Source organism: Struthio camelus, chromosome 2 (genome assembly GCF_040807025.1).
Source record: "Struthio camelus isolate bStrCam1 chromosome 2, bStrCam1.hap1, whole genome shotgun sequence".
Taxonomy (NCBI): domain Eukaryota; kingdom Metazoa; phylum Chordata; class Aves; order Struthioniformes; family Struthionidae; genus Struthio; species Struthio camelus.
The window spans coordinates 55244374-55269373 of NC_090943.1; the positions used below are offsets into that span (position 1 = coordinate 55244374).

General features: G+C 37.7%; 1 protein-coding gene across 6 annotated transcripts in view; it reads left to right on the forward strand.

Moving 5' to 3' along the window:
- AVL9 (AVL9 cell migration associated) overlaps positions 1-22150 on the forward strand; it is a 46324-nt gene extending 24174 nt beyond the window's left edge. For 3 of the 6 annotated variants that reach the window (XM_068935845.1, XM_068935848.1, XM_068935847.1), the window contains exons 5-16: positions 333-422; positions 794-860; positions 1565-1605; positions 2718-2756; positions 6240-6309; positions 6896-7440; positions 10155-10289; positions 11164-11383; positions 12852-12969; positions 13944-13997; positions 16178-16266; positions 17110-22150. In XM_068935845.1, coding sequence (XP_068791946.1) covers positions 333-422; positions 794-860; positions 1565-1605; positions 2718-2756; positions 6240-6309; positions 6896-7440; positions 10155-10289; positions 11164-11383; positions 12852-12969; positions 13944-13997; positions 16178-16266; positions 17110-17204 — 1563 coding nt within the window. In that variant the 3' untranslated portion in view covers positions 17205-22150. The remainder of the gene's footprint in view (positions 1-332; positions 423-793; positions 861-1564; positions 1606-2717; positions 2757-6239; positions 6310-6895; positions 7441-10154; positions 10290-11163; positions 11384-12851; positions 12970-13943; positions 13998-16177; positions 16267-17109) is intronic. The other 3 variants (XR_011139752.1, XR_011139753.1, XR_011139754.1) reach the window with 3 other exon arrangements.
- The last annotated feature ends 2850 nt before the right edge of the window (positions 22151-25000 follow it).

Genomic DNA, 25000 nt, shown 5'->3' on the forward strand with positions numbered 1-25000 from the left:
TAGGTAAAAGAAATTCTTTCAGTGCTTGAAGCTGGATTGAAAACTGTTACTACAGGTGCATGAGCAGCATTAAGCAGGAAAGTACTTTTCCAGAAAGGTGTTTAATGATGGTATGGTATGTACCAATGGAAAGAAAGAAGAAAGAATTATTATCATTTAAAAAGCAGTGCCTTGTCTTCTGTGCTCAAGTTAGCAGCCTCTGAAAGTGAACTGTACCTCTAATAATGTGTCTATATTGCAGGATAAGAATGGCAGAAGACTGAAGTTTAAAATGGGCTATTAAATAAGTTTTCTTCACTTGCTTGCTTTTCTATTTGTTTGTTTCTTTCAAGCCTTTGTATGGGTTACTTCAGGCAAAGCTGCAGCTCATTACACATGCATATTTTGAAGAAAAAGACTTCTCACAAATTTCAATTCTAAAGGTAAAAGTTTAAACCATATTCATACGGAACAAAGCATTTGGCGTATGGCTGCGGGTTTTAATGTTTTTAATGAGTGACTTGCTTAGATACTACATTTTCATAGGTGATTCTGCTATTCGACTCATGTAATAAATTACAAGAACGAAATGAACTACCATGACAGTCAGTCAGCTCTCTGATTTTGTAGTGAAATGCGCATTGACCATCACGCTCGTTCTTGCATCTTCATTGATTCTTTTAGTAGAACTTGCCTTTCTTCCTGAAATAAGCTGTTGAAATTCTTGAAACAAGCCGTTTTTATGTATTCTGAATTCTGTGTGACCATATGCCATTAATTTCTGGGTTTTTTGTTTTTGTTCCAACTCTTACAGGAACTCTATGAGCATATGAATAGCTCTTTGGGAGGAACTTTGCTGGAAGGGTCACAAGTTTATCTTGGTAAGTGATGTTTTTGTACAAGCAGCAGAGATAATGTTGTGCTAACCAACACGTTTGCTTTTTGAGCTAATTTGCTTCTGTGCATTACCAAATTAAGCACCAGAGATTTATGTGCCTGCACAGTATTCTGTTAGGCTTTCCTTCCTTAATGGATTTTAAATAAATGTCAAATAAATGCTTTGTTCCTTCCATCATAGCTTTCAGCCTATAACTACATGCTATGATGGATCTTGGCTTGACAAGCAAGTGCTCAGCCCCTTTTGGGAAACAGTACTTTATTAATTTTTAGGTGAAACGATTTGTTGGTATGGGGTACTCAACCTTCCACATACCTCTTGTTTGAGAAAACTTCCATATGATTCTAACTTTTCCCTGTGTTTTCTGAATGCTTAGTGTAGGATTCTAATTCACTGTTTCCATAATGCTGTATTGCAGCCAACAGGAGTATTACAGGGTGTGATTACTTATATTATCAGTCTCCTTTGTAGCTTTAACTATTACTGCTGCTCGAAAGACGGAGAATTTGGTACGAGTTCTCCTGACAAAATAACTAGATTCACATAGAACGTGTAGTGGAATTGCTACTTGAGGGTGGGTGGGTGGGTGGGTTGGTTTGTTTTTCCCCTAAATAAAAATGGTGACAAGAAGTTTGTATCTCTACTAGCTATTAAACTGGAATAATGGCTTTCTTTTTGCTATCTCAGGTCTGTCTCCTCGGGATCTTGTTCTTCACTTTAGACACAAGGTATGCTTTCTCTGTTATATTATAAAGTACAGCATGATGGTGCTTTGGACAAATTTTGTGAAGTAAAATGCTTTGTGAGCAGCTGAGAAAATAAACGTATCTAAATACATATGTGTTAGGAGTGAAGGTCTTTCCTTAGGACTTCTGGTTACAGACTTCTGATTTCCCTTCCCCTTCTGTGTACACACCTTCAGTTAAGGTTAGTTCTAGACAAAAAAGTTGTGTCCGTTTCCTGGATTTCCCTGGAGACTTCCAGGTTTTTGTGAAGTTTCTTGACTCACATCCCAAAGTGCAAATTGTATCTTTTAAGTTATGGCCTTGTTTCCATTTCCCTCTTCTTTTCAGATGAACATGAGGGAAGAATGTTGCTAATGTCCTGGCATGCACAACTTATCCCTTTTCCCCATGTCTTGTAACTTTTGCAGCTCCTGCTGTCATAGAACCTGCTTCCCTCCTTTTTCTTGATGACTATTGAAACGCAGAGTGTCCTAAGCGAAGTTAAAAATAACCTTTAGAATTTTTTTTATTAACCAAGAGGCATCAGGGAGATGAAACTGAGAAACCAGGATAATGTATTTGCATATGCACAGTAGACTTTTGGAGGGGTAGAACTCATTTTTGTTTCACTTCAGACATCCCAGTTATGCCCTAGAAGCATCTGTCTGTTTTCTTTGAATAAAAAGAAAGTCTGGACAACCATCTCTGATCTAGGTGTCTCATCTGTAGGTGCCTAAAAGTAGGCGAGGTGAGCGCTATTCTTGGAGTTCTGCTGAATTCATTTATGTGTTTCTGTTTAGGAGCTCTCCTGTGCTTATGCAGTTTACTGGTTTTTGAAACTCTGGAGTGATGATAGAATATGTTCTTACTCATAAATAAGCTTTGTATGGTTCAAGGTATACGGTTCCTGTTTGTGCAGTTCATTGTGCGTTGTGCAAAAAATGTTCAGATGGAGAAAGGATAGTAGGACACTAGTTTTATTGGCTGAATGTCTTTGACCGTTTAGCCAATAAAATCGATGATCAGTATGAAACTTTGAATAAGACAATTTGCACAGTATTTTTGATAAATGGCAATGGTTCACTCGCCATGTTTTTTTCTTCTGTATTTTTCAGGTCTTGATCCTTTTTAAATTGATTCTTCTAGAGAAAAAGGTAACGTTTTGTAAGCCGAGGCAGAGAATTCAAGTAGAAATGTTATTGTTAGTTGTTTTTCATAAAATATACGAGTGAAAAATAAGAATCAAATGTGACATACTTTTATATGCATCATGTATACGTTTGGAAACTATGCTCTAATAAGCTGCTGTGTGTTAACATAAATTTGCTCTCACCTTTTCTATATATGTCTGCCTTATTAATAGGTCTCCCAACAAAAGTTAAGTCAAATGTGTTTAAATGAGCGGAGAAACGTGATGTATTATAAAAAGACAGGAATGGATACACATAATGCAAAGAGCTACTTGTGTGAAGGAATGGATAGGAAATGTGGGTACCTTAAAAAGGAGCAGATGGCTGTACAGGGTCCAGTTAACTACGAATATTAATTTAAGCATTACATAAGCATGCGAAGGAAAACTAGTGCTAGGAACCTCTTTCAAACTTGAAGTACATAGACAGCTAGAGGAGGCAATGTAAAAGGTCATGTCTATTAAGTCATGCTGAACTCAGATTATAAATTGGTGAAAATTACTGAATTGTAGACAGTATTTTCTTTGGACTATCTTATTGTCTCAAAAACAGTGCTATCTTAGCAATTTAAGTGGGATCTGCAAAGTGCACAAGCAGATGTGAAACAGGAGATATTTGTTTTCTTCTTCTGTGTATATATTCATACTCTGGGACAAGAACTTTCAGCAAAGTGACCGTCAGCTTCCAGACACAGGTCTGCAGGGTTTTTTTGGCTTATTGTTTAAATTTTTGTTTAAACATTGCTTTCAGTTCCTCAGATTTCACTATTTCTTCAGTGAACCTGTTAAGTTAAAAAGCTAGCTTCTCCAGAGTGGTGAGAAGGAGCACTTGAAATTTCCCATTAGCTACAACTGGAAAGTCAGTAGGACTTGACCTGTAAAATATCAAAACAGCTTTTTAAAGCCTGTATCTAAGGCTTAGGTACCTTTTGTGAGAAATACACCTTTTATAGAGGTACTTGGACGACTTCACTAAAGCCTCTGCACTTGTCACCTAATTCTGTATGCTAAATATACCTTGATAATTATAAGTATTTCTTGAGGAGAATGAATTTAATTTCTGTATTAAGGATGCATATGCTAAAGTGGCTATACTATTAAGGCTATGCAAAAAGTATGCTTGAAAAAATAGTTATTACACAGTGGCAATGCACGTGTAGAAGTGAATGTAATCAAGATTTGGTAGGTAGGTTTTTTTTTCCCAAAATCACCGAATACATTTTGAAAGTCTGCGGTAACGTTTTTGTAAAACATCTCTATTGATCTGTTTAAAAACTTACAATGCTAGCGTTGCATCATGATAGTTCACCACTTGGGCATATGTAAACAAAATACTTACCTGAGCTACGCTTCTTTTCTGAAACTGCACAAACCGCGAGGCATAAATCCACAGGAAAAGTGGAGAGAGGCTTTCCCAAGCATGTTCATATGACTCAGACATATGAATCTGGTTTGAAAGTAACTGGATGCTTATTGAATAAACCTGTGAGTTTGTTGGGGGGGGGGGATCCCCTGCCCCCAAGCCCTGACAGGAAGAGAACACTTGCAATTTCAAAAGGAAGAGTTTGGGCTTCCTGGTACTGCCTGTTTTCTGACAGATGTTAAGGTTCCAGAATAACTCTGGGAAATCTGTATGTTCAAAGACCTTTAAAGGAAGAGCTGAAAAATGCCTAAATGCCATGGACCAATTTTCTTTAATCCCTAGCAATTTGATTAATGCCTTTCCACAGGCGAAAGGAAACTCTTCCCCCCCCCCCCCCCACCTCTCAGCGGCTCTTAAGCTGTGAGACTACTTCCAGATGGCAATCATTTGACTTTCTGCTGCCAGTACCATCCAATTGGCTGATGTGAACATTGTAGAACTTATAACAGGATAGGGAGGGCTAAAGAAACGTGCACCCATGCAGATGGAAAGATGGCAGAGGCACTCAGTGTGGAAAAAATATAAAAAAAACTGCTCAGTTTAAGGATGCAGTACACTCAACAAAAAAACAAATGTGGGTAGACTTCTTGTAACATGTTTATTCCTATAGACTTAAAAATAAATTCAGCTAGGAATACCTGGTACCTGAGAATCTTAAACTGAAAGGGATGTTATGGGGTTTCTGCTGTAGTTCCATGCTCTTACATCATGTATCTTTCATTAACTTATTGATAAGCATCTCAGAAGAAGCCTGACTTTTTATTTCCATTGGTGTCAGTGGAAATTACTTTCTTGAGATGAGCTGCGTGTTCTTCTCATCATGCTATAGGCTTTTCGTGAACATAGGAAAACAAATTGTACAAGACACTATGGTAGTATACTGTTTCCAGCTGAGATACCGTTCAACATCCCATGATGTGTTAGGACTGTCTGTCTTTTGGTTCCACCAGGTCAGTGGCTCATAGACTTGGGCATGCTGGTGGATCATGAGTTGCTTTGTGCTTTACTGAGATCAACACCATTTGCTTCTAACAAGTGACTTTCTAGCTTAGAGCAGAAGTCTTCTATTAATTCTAAGTCCACAAACTTGCACTTTTGAATTTCATCATATACCTATTAACTTATCCTGCAAAGTCATCACTTTATATATGGTCATTCTCTATTCCTTTGTGTTGCCGACTCCTTGTAATGCTTGTATTTGTCACTAGTATGCGGCTGCTTTTTTACTGAGGATGTTAAAATGGCATAATTAAACATGGTTTTGTTTTGTTTTTTTCTCTGAAGACCTCTCTTGGAGGAACGCCAGTAGTAGTATTTCTTGAACCTCGTGCTGCTTCTTTCAGTGCTAACCTTTGACATCCCCCTTTTGAATTCCTAAATAATTTACTAATCTCAGTCCCTCTAATTTAATTAAGGAGATTCTAATTTCCCATGTTATACCCAAAGTGCTTTACTGAAGTCAACATCAGTCATTTTTCTGTTTGCAGAAAATCCGTTTTTAGTCATAGAAAGACATCTTTAATAAATGCATGCTGTATTTATCCTGTTCTCCATTTATCTGCATATTATTAACACATTATTTTCTTTGAAGAGTGTTTTTGCATAGGTTTTTTTTTTTTTTCAGAATTCTGGAATGATGATTATTTGGTTTCTGGTTTATAGCAGAGACAGACTGTAATGTACAAAAATGAACAATTTACCTAGAGTGCCAAGAACAACTTTTTTCTATCAGTCAGTGAGATTTTTTTCTCCTGAAATTGATCCAGTCAGCATTGGATTGAGTTGTCTAACTGCAAGCAAGATATATGTATACACACACATTTAAATATTTACTTTGAAAAATTGTTAGAAGGGGTTTTTTTGATGAACAGATGTAAAAAAAAAAAAAAAAAAAAAAAAAAAGCCTTGGATGTGTGCTTGCCTGTGTTTTATCTGTCATGCCTAAGCTTTTGTTTTGATTTTTTTCGTTCTCTCCTTCCTACTTTCCCCTCCCCCACCCCTTTTTATTTTTCCTCCTGCCACCAGGTGCTGTTTTACATTTCTCCAGTAAATAGATTGGTGGGAGCCCTAATGACTGTCCTGTCACTCTTTCCTGGTAAGGAGAGACCTTTGGATGTCTTTTTAACACTGTTTCTGTTCATAACTGAGACTGGCTGTACTGTTTCATGCGGAAAACAACTTATGTGACAGCAGAGTTCTGTCAATATGTTGCCTGAAAAATGGGATACCTTGTATGCCTGTCCATGTAGTATGGACACATCTCCTAATGCTTATTACTTGGAGTATATGGATTATTCTTTGAGTTTAACCAGAGCTACTAGATCTTCTCTATTATTGCTTGTTGGTAACATAGATGGGTCTCAGAATAAGTCATTGGGCATGTATTCTTGCCAAGTTCTTGCAAACCAAAAATACAGCTGTATTTCCTCTACATACATCCCTCAAAAAAAAAAAAAAAAAAAAAAAAAAGGGAAAGGGAGGGGAAATCCTTAGCTAAGTAATTCTTAACTTCTAACTATTCTGCTCAAAGCAAAAGGTTGGGGCAGATTTTTTTTCAAAGTAGTGTTCTGAAATATGTGATTTCTGGTATGGGCAGAAGAGCATTTCCTTCATTATATTTAACAAAAATCATTTGAATTTGTATTAAGGTGCTAGTATTCATGTGTGATATCACTTTCCAGGTATGATTGAACATGGTCTCACTGACTGTTCACAGTATAGACCAAGAAAAAGTATTTCAGAGGATGCTGGCTTGCAGGAAATCACTCCACGGTTAGATGATTATGTTTCTGTGTCTGCTGCTGATATTTCAAATACAAACTTGGGAATGGGAAAGGGAGGCAGGAAGATGGCAGGAGACCATTCATTGGAAGGTCAAAAAGCAAACGTGCCTTTTTCCCAGTCAAAGACTTGCAATGGAGCTCAGTCCTCCAATGGTACTGTACAGCGCTTGAAAGTTCCTTCCCGCCCTTCTCCAGAGTCTTCTGAAAGTGACTGGGAGACCTTAGATCCTAGCATTTTGGAGGAGTCTAATTTGAAAGGAGCAAAAAGTGAAAATAAAGCATGTGAACAGGCTGGAAACCTACCGAAAGAATGCATCTGCTCAGAAAGCCTTCCAATCACTGTGCAGCCCCAGGCAAATACAGGACACGTGGTGCTTGTTCCAGGATTGATATCTGGGTTGGAAGAGGACCAGTATGGTATGCCGTTGGCTATTTTTACAAAGGTAAACAGGTTGTTCGTGATACCTGGTAGCTCAAAAAGACTTCTGTTTTTACAGAAGTGGCTAATAATGTTGGTTATCCAACTCTAAATGGACTTTAGAGTACAGAAATGTACACGTAAGTACAATTTCTGACAAGTGGCTGGGTGTTCCTCGGCAGATAAAAAAGAAAGTGCGTATCTGAGGGGGGCGTGCGTGCACGCGCATGTGCCTTCCACTTTGCTGTCACGTGTATACTTGCATGCTGCTTGCAGTTCTGAATGACTGTAACCTGCAGACCCGCTGCGCTCAACGGATGCTTGGTACCAGTAACTACTGTTTTATTTTGCTCCGAAGAATCTAATCTATATGGGGCAAGATCAGAGTGCTTAAGTATTTAGTTACCTTCGTCCTAACTAAGAATCTGCAAACTACTTCCTGGCTGCTACCCAAGCCTCGAGATAACATTTCTTCTTTGTCTGTTAGCACTTCCTTGTTATCTGTGGCTCTTTCTCTGTGCATGGTACTGAGGTGCTGGGCTTTAAGATTACACAGAAGTGTAACTGAACTCCAGGTATTACAGTTTTTCTGAGGACTCTGATAGGCATTCTCAGATAATACGTGATGCACGCTTAGTGCAGCTGAGTTACCTATGCAAACCAGGGCAGATGCCTCTCTCTTAAACATAGCTTTGTCAGTGAAAGAAGTGATTTAATCCTTTGTTTTGTCTTTATGTAATTACCTATTAGATGAGTGCATTTGCCCAGCGAGTGGAAACTCAACCTAGTGAGGTTCACGGTGGTCTCCCTCCCTTTGGAGATGCTTATTTGCATTTCCTTGCAAAACGTTGTATTTGACAGTTGTATTTGAGCTTCTCAGAATAACTTCCATGAGAAATAATACATTAGGCCCAAATGAGCAGATCAAATGCCATCTGCTCTATATTGCCTCAAGCCACCGTTAGAAATGGCTGTCCAGCAAAGATCTACAAACTGGTGTTTGTCTTTATGGTCTGTTTAGTCTGAAAAAGAGCCTGTAAATTGTATTTAGTTTAGTTCTATTAAAATACTAGATTGAAGGCAAGGAGCAAATAACTGGGGGAGGGAGGCAGGGGAGGCTAAGAGTACAAACTTGTTTGCTGCTAAGCTCATAAAATGGAAAAGTAAACAATTTGGAAGGAAGTTGACAGTTTCTACATGTTTACCTTCTGTTCCACAAAGGCACTTTTCATTTGAGTTCGTCCAATGTAATTAAAATAGAAGAGGCTTTACATCTCAAAGTCATCAGAAAAAGAGATTGCAAGTTAAATTTTAACTGCCTACTGGCAAGTTTAAATCTCATTTAGAGCTCTCACCTCTGGGTTCTTTTATGCAATGCCACAGAAGAATAACAAATCTGACAGATTTGAATGGGATGAGATGTGGCCAGTTGGCACAATATATCCAAATACACCAGAGCATAAGGAAAAATAGCCTGTGATATTTGTTTCTTTAGTACCAGTTCTATAGGATCTAATACTCATTTCATTTGCACTCACTCTTTAAAAACAAGGTTCACAGAAATCAACATTTATATTTATGGAGAAATGTGAATTTGGGAACCAACACTTGATATTTTAAATAGTGAAGGAGTTCTAAAATTTGAGTAAAAATTAATTAGACCTTTCTTTGCAAACTTCCTAAGCCTTATTTTTCTGAATATTTTCTATTTTAGGCCGGCGATTCCGTTTCAAAGCACCGTTACTCTTTTGAAACAGGCTGTTTGTTTTCAACTGATAAGTGCTTGTCATCTGGAAAGCTATCCCTGTGTTTATATAACAAAAGGGAATAGTTGTGCTCCTTTCTTCCATGTGTTTCCACTTATCATGTACTGTGTGATAAAGTACATGTGCTCTATGTTTCTGTCCAGTATGCCAGTAGCCCTTCTGGGTTTGTACTAGTGAATGAACTGCGTTGTGCTTTACACAATTGAAACAGCTGAAATTAGATTTGAGTTGCAAACTCAATGGGTATGTTGATTCTACATTTAAAAGAAATAATACAATATGTACAGCTTCTTCTCAACAATCTTTGCATAACTTACTTAAAAGCCTTATGGTGCTTCTTTTAAAAAAAAAAAAAAATTTTTTTAATTGGAATGTAAGATAAGAGGTTAATTTCTAAGCATGGAGTGGCTGAAAAACACAATGCGTTGCTTTCTCTCCTGCTGTCTCTTAAAGCAGGCGTGCACATGCTCACCAAAATTGACTGCTATCTCTGGAGCCTCTAAGTCTCCGTAAGCAAAACGTGGACAGCAGCTGTGTCAGTTGCTGTAGCTTTTCTGCATTATGTACCTCAGGTCTACCAGAAGACAGCATGGTATGGAAATGAGAAATGAGGTGAATCTGTTTCCCTTGACTTCTTGTCTTTAAACTGATTTGAGACCTCTATGCTCGTTTTATGCTGCTTATTCTGCTACTGTGTAAGCATGTTTGCTTCTTGTCAACTCGCATTGTATTTCATTTTCAGTCTTGAGACTGAAAGGCTCTACAACCTCTTGAAAAACTTAGTTTCTGTGAAATCTCGTTCCTTTGCTTTACAGATATGATAGAGCAAAGAAATAATCAATCATGGCTGAAATTATAGTAACCAGAATTCTTCATTGTGGGTGGGGATGTGCTGGCTTTTGCTAGGAAAAACTGTGAAGATGGGCAATGTTTTGTCCTTTTGATAATCCTCTAAATATCTCTGTTACTTTAGGGATACCTTTGTTTGCCATACATGGCGCTGCAGCAACATCATCTCCTGTCAGATGTAACAGTCCGTGGCTTTGTCGCTGGAGCTACCAACATCTTGTTCCGTCAGCAGAAACATCTGAGTGATGCAATTGTAGAAGTATGAACCTTTACATTTGAATTTCTTGAGCTGGAGGGGAAAAAAAGGAGGGGGTGGGAGCAGAGCAGAGGTTGCATTTTTGGATATATCACTGTAATGTTTCAGGTTCATGCCCAAATTCTGAGTAAATTCCCCACGAAATAAGCTCTTACATTTCAGGATTCGTTCTGTTTCTATTAGTTGTTAGGTAGAGAACGCAACCTCTAAGCTGTGAGAAAGTAAAACGTATTTTTCCTGTGTATTCTTATATCCAATATTTGAATTTGTAGGGCATTTTTTAAACTTTTTTTCCACTACCGTTTTAGTTTTCTTGTTATGGACTTTCATGGCTTTATAATAAGCTCTTCAAAAATAAATGTCTACAGCTGAGAAACTGTATCTGTATACAGCTGGAGAATAAAGCATACTAATGCTGACCTCCTGATTTATTCAACAGTTTAAAGAGGGGGGAAAAAAAAGTACCTAAGAAAGCACTGCATGTGTTCTAGCAGATGGTCGCAAGTATATAATCAGCATTTGGTAACATAACATAGTTACATATACACAACCAACTTAACATAGTGGATAAATTAAAACAGTAATCAAAGAGAAAATCATAGAAAATACATGTGAACCCCAAACTTCCCTGCCAAATACTGTGAAATAAGCAGCTTTTACTCTGTGCCAGGAAGATCATCAGGTTCTGGTTTTATCAGCGGTATCTTATTCTGGGAATAGCTCGCTCGTGATTTGTTTGGTTATTTGTTTCTACTTGATACTGGTTGTGACTGTGTGTTTAGATTTAGGTAGTTGTTTGACAGTAATTGTTTACATATACAATGCCACATACTATTTCATTTGGATTCACTTTTACCCTTGGAATTATTTCAAACAGATAGAAGATGCTCATGTACAAATCCATGATCCAGAACTCCGTAAGATCCTGAACCCTACGACTGCTGACCTAAGATTTGCAGATTACTTGGTGAAGCATGTGACTGAAAACAGAGATGATGTTTTCCTTGATGGCACTGGTTGGGAAGGAGGAGATGAGTGGATCAGGGCTCAGTTTACTGCTTATCTTCATGCACTACTTGCTGCTGTGCTACAACCAGGTACACTGGCTTCCTTGTCTAGGGGCTGAGATGAACGTGAATGTAATAAGCATTTACTCTGTTGCTGTACGTGCTTGGCCTACTGCCAAGGAGAAGGTGATGGTCAGAGAAGAAATAGCCTTTAAGGCTGCAAAGTAAGAACTTCTAAAGGAGTTATGAGGATAGCCAAGGACAACAAAATCTCCTTGATTTAATTAAGCTTTCCTTATAAGTAAAAGAACTTGTGACCCTGTATAGTAAGAGATTTTACAAACTTGGATATTATACAGACTCTATTGCCACCTGAAGTTCCGTTTGGGGAACTAATTGGATCCAAGGAGGAAAGAAGTTAGTGGTTGTCCTCAAGAGAGTCTTGGTCTGACCCATCTCTTCTCCCTTCCTGCCATGGTCTTAAGTAGGAATTCACTTAAGTGAAAAGTGTCAGCCATAGGCTTTATAAGCTTCTGTTTTCTGGAGCTTAAACATTTTTGTCTCAGTTCAGAGGAAATTCCTTATGTTCCAGCCTTTTCTGCCTGAATGTAACAAAAAGAATCAGTGGTTTATTTCTGGAAGATGTCGTTTGCCCCACACTGATCCTCTTAACTTCATCCTCTTCATGCTTATTTTCCTTTACTGATTGTTAACTAAATCAATACCAATTCCGTGGTATTTATGAGAAGACATGGGACTGAGAACTACACTTTAAGATCTAGAAGAGGCTAAGTTTTGTTCAACAACGTTATTACTTCAAAATGATTACATGCTTGATGTGAAGGATCAGGCTTGTCTTGAAACGCATGCTACTTCACCTCTGGTTCTAAAATGATTTCCTATGCTCTTATGTATTTTATTTTAAAGGGCATGTTATTGTAAGTTTATTCTACAGTAGCTGATACTTCAGTTTTAGAATAGAACTGAAGTTTACTAAATATGAATATGTAAGAGCAGAGCAGAGCAAAGCACTGGTCGTGGTCAGATGCACTAAGCAAGTGATGTTTCTGTTCCTGGTTGCTATGTTGCCTTCCTTTCCCTCTTGCCCAGAGAACAAGTCAAGAGGGCTATGTTTGGATGACCTTTTCCCCCCTCCCAGTTGCGCTCCTCAGAGCTTTCTAAATGAATTTAAAAAATAAGAAAAATAGTGTTTATTCTTAAGCATTATGAAAAGCTTTTTATAAAATCTGCCCTGGTAGTGTCATGAAAAAAGAACAACAACAAAAAAAAACCCCTCACAACATAGATTGTGTAACTGTATCTGGTTTTGGGGTTTTTTTTTGTCCTGGCTCTGTATTTTTTTGGACACTTTTAAAAATGAATATAATAAAATATCTGTGAAATGTCAGGTTCATAATATTGGAGTTGGACTGAACTTTGATTTTTCAAGAGCCTAGAAAATTTTAGTTTTTTTTTTTTAAAGGAAAAAAAAAAAAACCTTCACTTGTATTGCATCTCCAACAAATTGCTACCACTCATCTTTATTTTAATTTATCAGACAATGAAAAGACTTTGTCAGACTTTGGAACGGCATTTGTAGCAGCCTGGAAAAATACACACAACTACAGAGTATGGAACAGCAACAAGCATCCAGCTCTTGCAGAGGTAAATTCTAGGTAAGGAACCAAATTTTCACACTTAGCATGGAGAGTTTCTAGGTGCAGAGTCAGGCACACCATGCTATAGCGCTACAGCCTTCCCCTTGTTCCTCTTAGAAAGCCCTGGAGGATGAAACTTTTGCAGCCCTATACTGAAAGGATTCTGAGAGCACAGGAGCAGATTGTTTCTATTCTTTAATACTTTACTGTATTTCTGCAGTATAGATTTACGAAGAAAACTATCCACAGTCAGGAGACATGCAACTTGAACAACTTGATAGTTGGCTGTCCCCTGCTGTAGAGAGCTTATTGTCATTCCTCAGGAATTGTCCTCAGATGGTTTTGCTCTTTTTTCTTTTTTTCTTTTTTTTTTTTTTAATTGCTTCCAGGTGTCCAGGGAATAGCTGTGTCCAAGGTTGCCATTGGTTGGGATAGAGGGAAGCTGGCTGGCTTATATTGCAACTTTTATACTTTGGATTGTTTTATGCTTTAATAATGCTTTGTGCTCTAATATCGGACCATGCCAGGCTTGGTAACACTGTAGGCTCCACGTGTGCTTTGTTTAGCATGGATGATTTCTGTACTGCAGGGAGTTGCGTATGTTTTTGCTCTTGCTTTGGCAGTTGCCATAGTCTGGAGAGGAAGGTTGTTTTTCTTAAGACCTGCAAAGCTCTTTTGGCCTACTTAAGGGATCACTTTTTCATGCTCTGTCTTGTTAGAAGGAGGTGTGTGTCTGCCTTAGTGTGAAAAGAAGATTGCTTATATCTGATTTATAAATAGAAAGCACCTTACAGGTGGTTCATAAGAAATCTAAGGTTGATTAGTCACTGGATCTAGCCTACTATAAAGTGATGTGCTATTACATCTATAATAGACTTTTTTCTTTTTTAACAGCAGAGAAGAATATAACCAGTGATTTCAGTTGTTGTAATATGGATTCATCATGAAAAAATAAATAAATATATTTTTTGGGTTTCTTTCCCCTCTTCCAGCCATCCATTCCAGGGACAATACTCTGTATCAGATGTTAAGTTAAGATTGTCGCAGTAAGTATATAGTATTTCAATATGTACTTTAAAAAAAGTTAAATATTTATAACGGTGTAGCTCTTGCTATGGTGAAGGAAACAAAATAACAAATTGAATCACCCATGTACATGAAACGGTATTTGAAGTTCTCTTGCAAAACTTCACCACATAAAAAGGTGGACGGTTTGCATGCAATAGGGGAAAATAGTGCTAATACACTGTTTTGTTTAATCTTTACACAACGGAGCCCTGATTTTTGCTTTGCAGTTATAAGGCTTTTATATATTTATTTTTATACTATTAGGAATCCTTGTAAATCAAAGCTATTAAAACTTTTATCAGTCTTTTTTCCTGTGTGCTGGCTTTGGGTCCAGTTGTTAGGAGAAATTAGTATTTGGGTTTTTTGGGGTTTTTTTTGTGCATTTTCTCAGGTGTTTTTTTTTTTTTAATGCGGCAGTTCTAAAAATTCTCTCTTGGAGTCCGTTGTATATGTACTGAGGCTATGGCTCAGATTCTGCGATTCAGAAGTTTAAAATGCATGTGCTATAACTTCTTACTGCACCAAACGCTGTCCTAGCTTTAAGTTCTGTCATTTCTTACCTATAATATTCAAGTCTAAAACTGGCCTCAGTGGCACTTGTTATTCTCACAGCTGTACAGCTCTTAACTAAAGCCAAAATTCAGTCTTACAGTTGCAATCAACTGTTTCTCTTTGTTCAGCCATCATGCAAAATAGGTTGTTTTCTCGCACTTAGCTATGCTGACTGTAAAATGTATTCTGTGATAGAAGTCGCTGGATTTGTTGAGATTCGGTGGTGCCGTCTATATAGTTGACTTGTTGTAGACATTTAAGCAGATTGGTTCTATAAGATGCCTGTAAGTCAGCGGTACATATGCACTGCTAATTCTGCATGTGCCTTGACTGTAAACTTACTTTCAACGCACTCTGAGTAGACCTAAAATTCCTGCTAACATGAAAGGGCAGCTTGAGGAGCAAAAAGGTTCAGACCTCAGCCCACTGCATCTTTTTGTTGCTTCTGCTGACCGATGAGAGATTAAACCTCTGTGATGGAGACTGAGAATTGCAAATGAATCAAGAACTCTCTCAAGGTAATTGCCTTCAATAAGGCACGTGCTGATAGCAGCTCTTACTATAACTCTTACTGTTATTGTGGTTCGTAGCCTTTATAGAAAGGTTTAGTAATCTGAAAGATGCAGGATATCTATAAAGTGCCCCCCTCCCCTTTTTTTAAAGGGGAGATATTAACACTTTCTGGTACTCTGAAACAAATGTGAGAGGATCAGTAGTTGTCTCTAATAATAAAAATATTTTTATAACGGTATCTTTATTCCTCAGAAGGAATTTGCCTGTCAGATACTCATCCAAATTACTTACTTTTGCAAATTGTGCCTGAACTTGTTCTGGGGACGTACTCTGTTCTTTCTGCTTTTCCTCTACGCTGAAGATTTTGAAAGTATTCATCAAATTAACCTAGAAAATTGTGAAGTGGAAGAGAATGTGGCATGCTTTTCTATAGCTATGTTGTTGAGTTTTACATAAATAGGTTTCCAGAGTATGAAATGAGTCTGAAACTTTAATTTTATAATTTAAAACTAAATGAGACTATTTTCAAGTGATTGCATTTGTTCAATAGAGATAATTGCTTTTGTGCTGTCCTTTCCAAATGATGGTAGTGTCTGTGTGTGTGGGGTGTGTGGTTTTTTTTTTTTACTTCTCTTTTTAACAAAAGCATGAGAGTTAAATTATACTTGATCAAAAATTACATCTTAAAAGCAAAATACAAAGTAAACTCTGTTTAGAGAAATGAATAATGACTCTTCATGAACACACATTTCTCCTTTAAGACTTACAGATTAGAGCTAAGACTTTCCAAAATTTCTATAAACTTGATTTTTTTGTAATTTGGAACATAAATGCGTTTTAGTAAACATTTAGGAAAGGTACTAGTGTGTTTTATAAGAATGAACTATTGTTGCTTGCTTTTTTTGTTCTATGCCTAACTGATCAGTGTGGATGAGATGCATACTTCCAATATAATAATTATATGGGCTTGATTTTATTTTTGTATATATTTTTGTAAAAAAAAAAAAAGATATTTCTAACTCTATAGTTTATTTACAATTAGAGATGATAATATGTCAGTTGACTAACAGTTTTCCGTATCTCTTTCGTTTAGCTCAGTGCAAAATAGCGAACGTGGAAAGAAGATTGGAAACGTGATGGTTTCCACTAGCCGAAATGTTGTACAAACAGGAAAAGCTGTAGGTAAGAAATTTATTCAAAGATAGTTTGGATCTAGGCACTATCGATCTTGTAGAAGCATCCTATATCTTGCTTATATTGCATTTTAATCGAAGTGTACTTTACAACATACATACAAAATAGAGCAATGTTTTGAGGAGCAAAGTTGCTAATTGAGGCCCTGTATATTGCATGATAGTAGAAAGAAAAGCAGTTAGGCCAAAGAAACTAGCATAAGTTTCTTTTCCAACGTGAGCTGGACAGGAACATGAGAAGGGAGATGTTCTAGTAAAAGCTTTTCATGTCTTCTACAAATGCTTAGACCGCAACACTGCCTTCTGCATTCAGTTATTCTCACTCTTATATTGCTTTGAAACTATCCAGAGCTGGCTGAAATCACTGAAAGACCTTATGTCAGTCTCTCTAGGTTTTGCAATAGTCTGCAGTTTTCTGGAAAAGCAGTTTCTGTGCTTGAACACGGAACCTTCATGAGGTTGTCGTCGTGCAGCGTGAGAGAACATGAGTCCACCAGCTGAAGAGTCCTGTAGCTGTTCTCTAGTAGCTTTGCTGAAAACTGTTTAGCTTGCTCTTTCATTGCGCTGAAGTCTTGCTCCTGTTTTCGCTGCTGTGTGCTCTGGCCAGGAACACTTTTCAACACTAGATCCTAGCAAGTCCTCCAGCAAAACATAGGCCGTTTCTGCTGGCCTGCCACGTTCGAGTTCTGTGAATGTTCTATGACACAGACTGGGGACTTGCATTTTTAAATCCCAAATTAGACAACTGATTGTGCAGTTTTATGGGCTTGGTAGTGACAAGATATAAAAACATGACAATTATTGACCCTCTTTCTTTTGTTTTATAATGCAGGCCAATCAGTTGGAGGAGCCTTCACAAGTGCAAAATCAGCCATGTCATCGTGGTTTTCCACTTTAACACAGTCAACACAAAACCTTGGGGACTGAGCAATGCTACTGCACAGTGCTGCTGAGTATTTCAGGTGCAGTGGCTTCTCCGAGCTGTAAAAAGACTGCTTCAAAATGTAGGAGTGGAGACTAGCAGTCCAGGACCAAAATGAGGCGTATGTTGCTTGCAAACAGCTGTGGAATGTTATCATTCAGTTTCACTAGAAGTCTAGACGAACGGTGAGTGTTTCCATACAACGGGATAGCATTTGCGGCATATTGGTTGTGCTTAAAATGACTACTTTTCTTTAAATCTGAGCCTTTATAAAGACATTAGCAAACAGGGCTTGTTGCAAGCCAAATGTGTTTAACTTCAGATTTGTACGTTTTCTTGGATGTTGAAGATATTTATGTAAATTAGCTATATTTTTCAATTCAGATAGCCAAATGTTTGTGAATTCTTGATAGAAATAACCAGAGTATGAATACTGATTTCTCTTTCAGGTTAGATTTGAGAGCATGTCTGCAAAAGGTGTATGGGTGGGAACCCTTGAAATGTTCCAAGCCAGGTGGAACCTTCTCACTTTCATCTGCAAATTAAAATCAGCATGGTGCAAAGTGACACTGTGGCTGACTTGAGGGTTTTTTTTTTTTTTTCCCTCTCTCCTCTGTAGCCATATACAGTTGTTAGATTAATCTATCTCTAACTCTTTGCGTCCACAAATCTGTGTGACAGTTGTGAAATCAGTATTTTTTGATGTTGTGCGGTAGGCCTTCTTGACTTTATGTATGTTTCAGCTGTGTTTTACCCTGGGACATGAGTAGGAGTCTGGTTGGAGCGATCTCTTCAGAAAAAGTATTTAAAAAAAAAAAAAAAGTTCTCCCAAATTGGGATAGAATCAGCTATAAGGATGTAATTACACCATAAATGTAACTACATGCATATGAATACAAAGTATTAAAATTACCTAAAACTAACACAGTGGCAAACTCTGAACATTTTTATTGCCAGTAAAGTTATGAAGACTCTTCCAAATGAAAATCGGCTATATAGATTTTCTATGTTTACTCAGGGAATGTTGTATTCCGATAACTGTTTTTTTTCATAAGGGAAGGAACATCAGAACTGAGAGAGTAACTGGAACAGCTCAGTTCATATCCTTGCGTGAAGAAATACAATAGTTCATATGACAAGATGTGGCATAATGCTGTATTTCATATATAACATGCAGTGTCTTCCTTATGCAAGCATATTCTACTTCATACATTTTCTACTTCTGAAACAGATTATTCCCTGTTTCTTGAAAAGTGAATTCCTCTATGCATCTTCTAACATCCCCATGTGATAGCTGTTACTGCTTTCTGTATTACCTTATCAAATATTCCAGCTGTATACGCTAAAAGACCCTCTTAGTTTATTGCCTCATTGGTATGTCAGCTTTCTGCCACGCTCTTTTCTGGGGCCAAGATTTCAAGTTATAGTTATTTCTTCTGTTCCTCGAACAAAATACAGCAGTGGTACAAGAGATAACTAGGAAGATCCTAATGTAACTCGTTTTAAGAAATTAACTTCCGGTTTATTTAGGTGCATTTGAAAAGTTAATAGAAAAGCTACGTTTGTATCAAGTAGTCACTGTCGGGCAACTTAATCTGCAGCTTTATTGCTTCAAAAAGCAATTTGAATTTGGAAAGACAAGATCTGTTTAAAAGCCTTCATTATTTTTTTCCAGGACAAGCTACAGATAGATCAGCCATGGAAAACCTGAAAGTATACAGCTAGTCTAAATAGTTTTACTTTGAAAAGGGCAAATCATGCCTCTACAAAGCTCTTCTAATCTACTGCTTCTGACATACAAGTATAAATGTACCTGTAGAAGTGTAACTATTGCTTTTGGTCTCTGTGTATAATATGTGTATTTTCTAAAATGACTGATGCTCTCTTCTGTTCTCTTCCACAACTCTATAATAGACATCTGTGTCTTTTTAAAGACTAAGGAATACTTGATCTGCAGGAAGAGCCCTGGTGAAATCAGAATAGGGATGCGGTTGGTCGTGACGGTTCTAGAGCGTTCTGATTCAGCAGCAGATGAGAAAATTACTTGCTTTCATGAAATTGTTACTTTGTGTTATCTGCTGGCTGGATTTTGGGTGGTCAGGCTTCATGTTGTAGTGAGGACTGAATATGGCCTAAAGGATTTAAGCACTTGTAAAACTGACCTCAGCAACCCAAGGCACAGTAGGCTCAGGAGCTCATGATGGTGAGTTCCAAGAGCTAGGCAAGTAGTTGGGATTTACACGTACAAGGTATAGTAACAGGGACTTGCAGGGTCCTTTTTTAATACCCTTGTTTCTGTCACCTCTTCACCTTGACTCCTTCTGTAGAATTCCCTTCCGCCCTGACACTGTACAGCTGATTTGTTAGCTCTTTGCATTCCCCTCGCTCCCACTAACTCCCTCACTGGCCCGGGAATTTTGGAAATGTCAAGATTGTTTAGACTTGTCTGAGGAAAGGCAGAATGAGGTGCCCTCCGCAGTGCGCAGCAGATGCCTGGCTGCTTGCTGTTTTGCATGGGGAGTCTGTTCTGATGTTTCACAGCGTTTCATCAGGCAGGAAGACCAGACAGATCTTTCAGCAGTCTCTTTCCTACTCTGCCAGCTGTCTCTGCAGAGACAAACGTAGGCAGCCTGATAAAAGAGTATTTCCCTTTATTCTACATTTAACAAGCGGTAAAATAAAAAACTTGCATTAGTTTTCTGTCTTTTTAAGAATCGCCCTTCTGCTAGCAAGTTGGACTGAGGTGTGAATTCATAGTGTTGCAGTGGATGGAGGCGAAGTGATCTTCGTAATGAGTGATCTTCATTAATGCACGTGCTTGCTCTTTGACTGTCACTTAAACTTACTTTGGGGCTATAGTTGGGCATGCAGCTACTCGGATTAATAAAAGCTCTTACAGTTCACTACTTTCTTTAATTGTTGTAACCTCTCTAGATAAATCCGAAAGAAATGCGTATTACTTCCCTCTCCTCTCTGTTCTTAAATTTCCACTACATGCATTATTACTTACCCCTAAAGATTAATGCAGTCAAACTTCCATTTCAAAGACCCTGACATCTTTTCCTTCACTGCAAGGAATATAGAGTCCTAAATGAATTGATGACATTGCCTATGATGACTAAGCAGTGTAATTATTTTTACACCTCGGTCATGATGCATGTTGCAAAGACATTTCTGGCTGTCACTGTTATAACTGAGTTACAGTTAGTACAATAGTACCTCTTTTTTCTCTTGACTTTCTGGGGTGAAAAGCATCACATTCTGCTTTTTGTATGTGCCGGGGTTTGGGGAACTGCCTACTGAGTGTATATAGATACAAGATGTAGGTCCCAAAAACCCACAAAGTATTGATGACCTAATATTTGATTGGACTAAAATGTTCAGCATTTTTCATTAATCATTTAATGTCATAACCTGAATTCTTGTGCACACCGAACACCAGTTTTTTCTGAAATGTTATGTATCACAAGTATAATTTTTAGATCAGTGTTCTAATAAATTGCACTTGTTTAACCTTGTACATCTGTTTCAAGCACCTTCGTAATTAAATTTAGTATCTTGCCTCAATAGGCTTCCTATTTCCGTAGAAATTATTACCAAGCAGAGAAACGAATGTGGCAGTATTTAATTGTGGAAGTGAAGGTGTAAATGCAGTTTTTTAAATATAGAAACTGTGATTTGGTAAATGAACCTACATGTACTTAATTTCTCTTGTGCTGCTTGAAAATAAATACATCGAGCCTGTTCAAAGCTCTATCTGCTCAAAAAGATGTTTTATTTTAAGAAGTTAATATCACTAGAAGAAACTGTAGGTATCTGTTTTTAATACTGGTAGATGCTTGTAATACATGATCGGTCGTCTTGAAACTTGTGTTCCATTTAAACTCATTGTGGATGTTGCTTTTGCAAATTTATGACCAGTGGATCATGCAGTGTAACCATTGTTTTTTCCTAACAAATATTTCCCCTTTGGTACTATTCATTGATAAATGGTAAGTCTTCAGTAGGCAGTAGGCTGCTCATACATCAGTAAGAATTTTAGATAGAACTGTAAAATTTTGAACTACATTAAACTTCAAAATGATATGCAATTAATGTGGATTGTGGCATCTAGTCCAAATCAGGATGCTGAGTAAATTACTACATTATCTAGCTCTCCGCAACAGTGAGCTATACGTTAAAGATTCATTTAAAAACTCTTACTGTAATTCTGCCACCATAACTAGCTGAGAATGATTTGGTAAGTTACTCTTTCCAGTAGGCAGAAACTAACTCCCTTGCATAATACTCAGATGTGAATTAGATGAAGTTTATATTTTGAAAGACTGTTGCATTTGTCTACTACTCTGACCATACGCACGTAGTTGTTTAAAGACACCGAAAAACAGACTTGCATTGTATCGTTTGCATGACGTAATTTTGCTTTCTTGCAGGTATTTAGTTTTTATTTAAAAGGGCAACGTGGAGAGTATTCCTTAAAGGCAGAAACATTGCATTACTGTAATGTGATTAAAGCTTTATGGAGAGTTGCTTCATGGTGTTTTGAGTCTTTAATACTATAGCGGAGGAGAGACCGATTTAAAAAGAACAGGCACAGAACTTTAGTTCTGACAGGTTTGTGCTCTTGACCCCCTTCTTTATCAAACATTAGAATTACTGTTTGGACTTGTAAAACAATTTGCAGATGGATTACTTCTGCTTGTGTCATCAAAATGGTTAATTTTATTCTGATTGCTTTATTCACTGTAAAGTGGTGTGATACATCTGCATAGTATCTGTACAAAGGTAGCTTAACTCTGCTGTGATGGGGCTTGGAAGTCTAGCTCGCTTGTTGAATACTTTACCTTCTGTGTGTGGTCAAAATAAAACCATTGCTTAATCGTAGACTGCTCCTGTTGTAATGTTACATTCCAAAAATAACTGATAGAAAATAAAATTGCTCTGTTACTTCCCTGCCTGAATTTACTGACTAGTATTGACAAAAGCATGATTACCGTTTGCCTCAACAGTCGTAGAGAACACCTACGAAATCCTCTTTCCTTGTCTGAATCTAGATTGCTGAGAAAGTAGCAGTGCTTTCTAGACCAGGCAAGCATGAAGAAAATGAACTAAGTATGTTTAGACTGAAAGAAGAATGGTTATCTAAATTGAAGGCGCGCACAGTTATTTCGTTGTCTTAAAAATGATATGGGGAGTAATATCGTTTTTATGCTACATGAAACCAACCAGAAGTACTGACTGAGCAAACTTAGTCCATCTCTTCTCTCTAAATTCAAATACTTTGTGAAAAGCAGACAGAAACACAATGGGGAACTTGAAAAGCCGAGGCATCCCAGAAAGTGGCAAAAAATGAGCTCTAACATTGCCTAATACAACCTGTAGTCAGTGGCCTTTGCTTCTATTAAGAAACTGTGTATACGTGTTTTGAAATATTTAAGGCTGTGCTTAAAGTTGACTGAAGAGTATGTCTGTGTATGCTTACATTGTGAAACTCGTTTTTTTAACTTCAGTAAGAACAACTGCTCAGAGCTAAGTTAGCTGCAACCTCTTGCACTTTCTAAAGAAAATCTCAGCATCAGGACTTAGCTTAGTATCTAAGATAGCACATGCTCTGAATTTACTTCAAGGTCTGCATTTCATCATCATTCTCTTAGTATCCTTTCCCTTACTGTCCTGTTTGACTAGATCTTCAGTCATATTAATTCAGTAGAGGTGCTTAAGAACACGTGCATGCGTGTATTTCTTCAGTATAACATTTGCCGTTTTAAGACATGAGGTGACTTAACATCTCAGGTGAAGAGTCATGCTTTAACACTTCAGTATAGGGGTGCATGGACACTGCTTAAACCATTTCCTTGCTGAAACAGAGGTGTCTAATTTTACAAATTAGGACAGCCAACTCCTCTATAGTTTGATCTATGTGTTTTAGAGCAGAATGGGAGAAAGGCACACAGAGGTAGTTATTTCTCTGTTTCACTCTTGCCCATCCCATCTTCTGCAGTAGTCCTTCCCTGCTTGCCAGAATGACTGTGGCTCAGTAGCGACCCAGATCTTCCCCTCACCACCTGCTTCAGGCTGCTTACCAACACCTTTCTCACCTGAACTTGGGAGACGTCTGAGGATGTACAGATCTTGAATCAGCTTGTCTGCCTGTACTGTGTGTGAACCCTGGACTTTATTCAGGCAACTAATACTCCTGCTTGAGGTTGTAAGTTTGCTAGCAGAGTAAGAGCTTCTGCCTTGCTGAACGGTGCTTCTGGCAAGTGCTGTGAGACAGATTTTAAATAAGACTTTGTATCCATCTGGCTAATAGTGGGCACAAAGGGGAAAGATGCTTGTTCTGAGGGCAAGCCTACCCCAGCCCTCCTTTCATGCTCCAATCCAGAGCCAGAAATAGAGAAAACAACTCAAAGGTATCTGTAAATGGGAAATGGAAGACCAAGAGCCTGCTAATGAGTTTAGTGCTGATACTGTTTGTCCACAGGTGCAGTTAGTGCTAAGGAACAATGTACAGGTGCTTCTATGTCTTAACAGAAGCTTTAAGAAGAGACATGAGAAATATTGTGAAGAGAAGTACCAGGTAGTGCTTTATAATATTTTTAAAAATTATCTTTAAAAATATTACTCCCAAAGATTAAGTATCTATCTGCCTCTGTTTTCTATAAAGCTTGACACACTTCACTACCCTAGTTTTGGTTATTCCCCTTGGAATAGAAATTAAACTTGCAGTTAGGTAAGTAGCCTTAACTGTTTTTTTAAAAAAAAAAAAAAAGTGAAGGCATTGAACATCATTAGTGGAGGCCAGATCTTTTCTTTTTTGGGGAGGGAGGAAGGGGAGAGAAGAATTGAAATTTTTTTTTAAAAAAAAAAAAAATCAAAGCATTTTTACCAGAAAAGAAAGAGGCAAACTCACTTTTAGCATACACAGCAATGCTTTTGGCGGTAACAAAGTTGATTGATTGATTGAAATGTTGTATGTAAATGCACTTCAAAGCCAAGTCCAGGTTGAACAGTAGCCTAACTTTAGACTGAAGCTTCATCATAAGATACTATTTTAGAACTGTGTAAATGCTTTAATTGTCTGTCTTCTGTTTATAAAATAAGAACTGCATATTTTCAGCTGTTGTCTTTGTTCCCACAGTAATATTTCTCTAATTCTACCATTATAGTGACTGTTTTTCAGGCACATAGCACTACTTTGCCTGCACAGTTTCCTTCCCAAATTATGCAAGGAAAGAGCTTTGACATGACAGTAGCCTTTTGACAGCTGTTGTCCTTTGGGACTGAATATCGACTGCAATGATAGTTAATAAGTGAACTAATAAGATTTCTTTAGAAAAACACTAGAGACCTGTCAGAGATTTGACTAGTCTCGTCTTGCAGCACAGTATTACAAACAGTAGCTGAAGTAAGGTACTAACTGGATTTATACAACCTAACAGACTATTTTAAATAATACTAAAATATAAGCTAGCAACAAGTGTTGTAGCCCACCTGTATTTTAAAGGATGTGCCAAAGTGGATAAAATCAAGCATCATCCTTCAGGTGCTATAGGACAAGTGTGACCTATAGTTGCTATGCTTAACTTCAAAATCTTATGCATAACTTCTTGCCAAAAAGTAAGGTTAGTCATCTACTTCCTATTCAAACTTAAGCTGAAAGTTCTCAAAAACAGAACACAGCCACTGTGTGCTGTCATGAGCTATAGATCATATACACTTGGACTCAGGAGTGACCTAAAGCCTAAGGGGGTTGGGTATAACTCGATAATCAACTCAGCTAAGGTGAGGATGACCCACT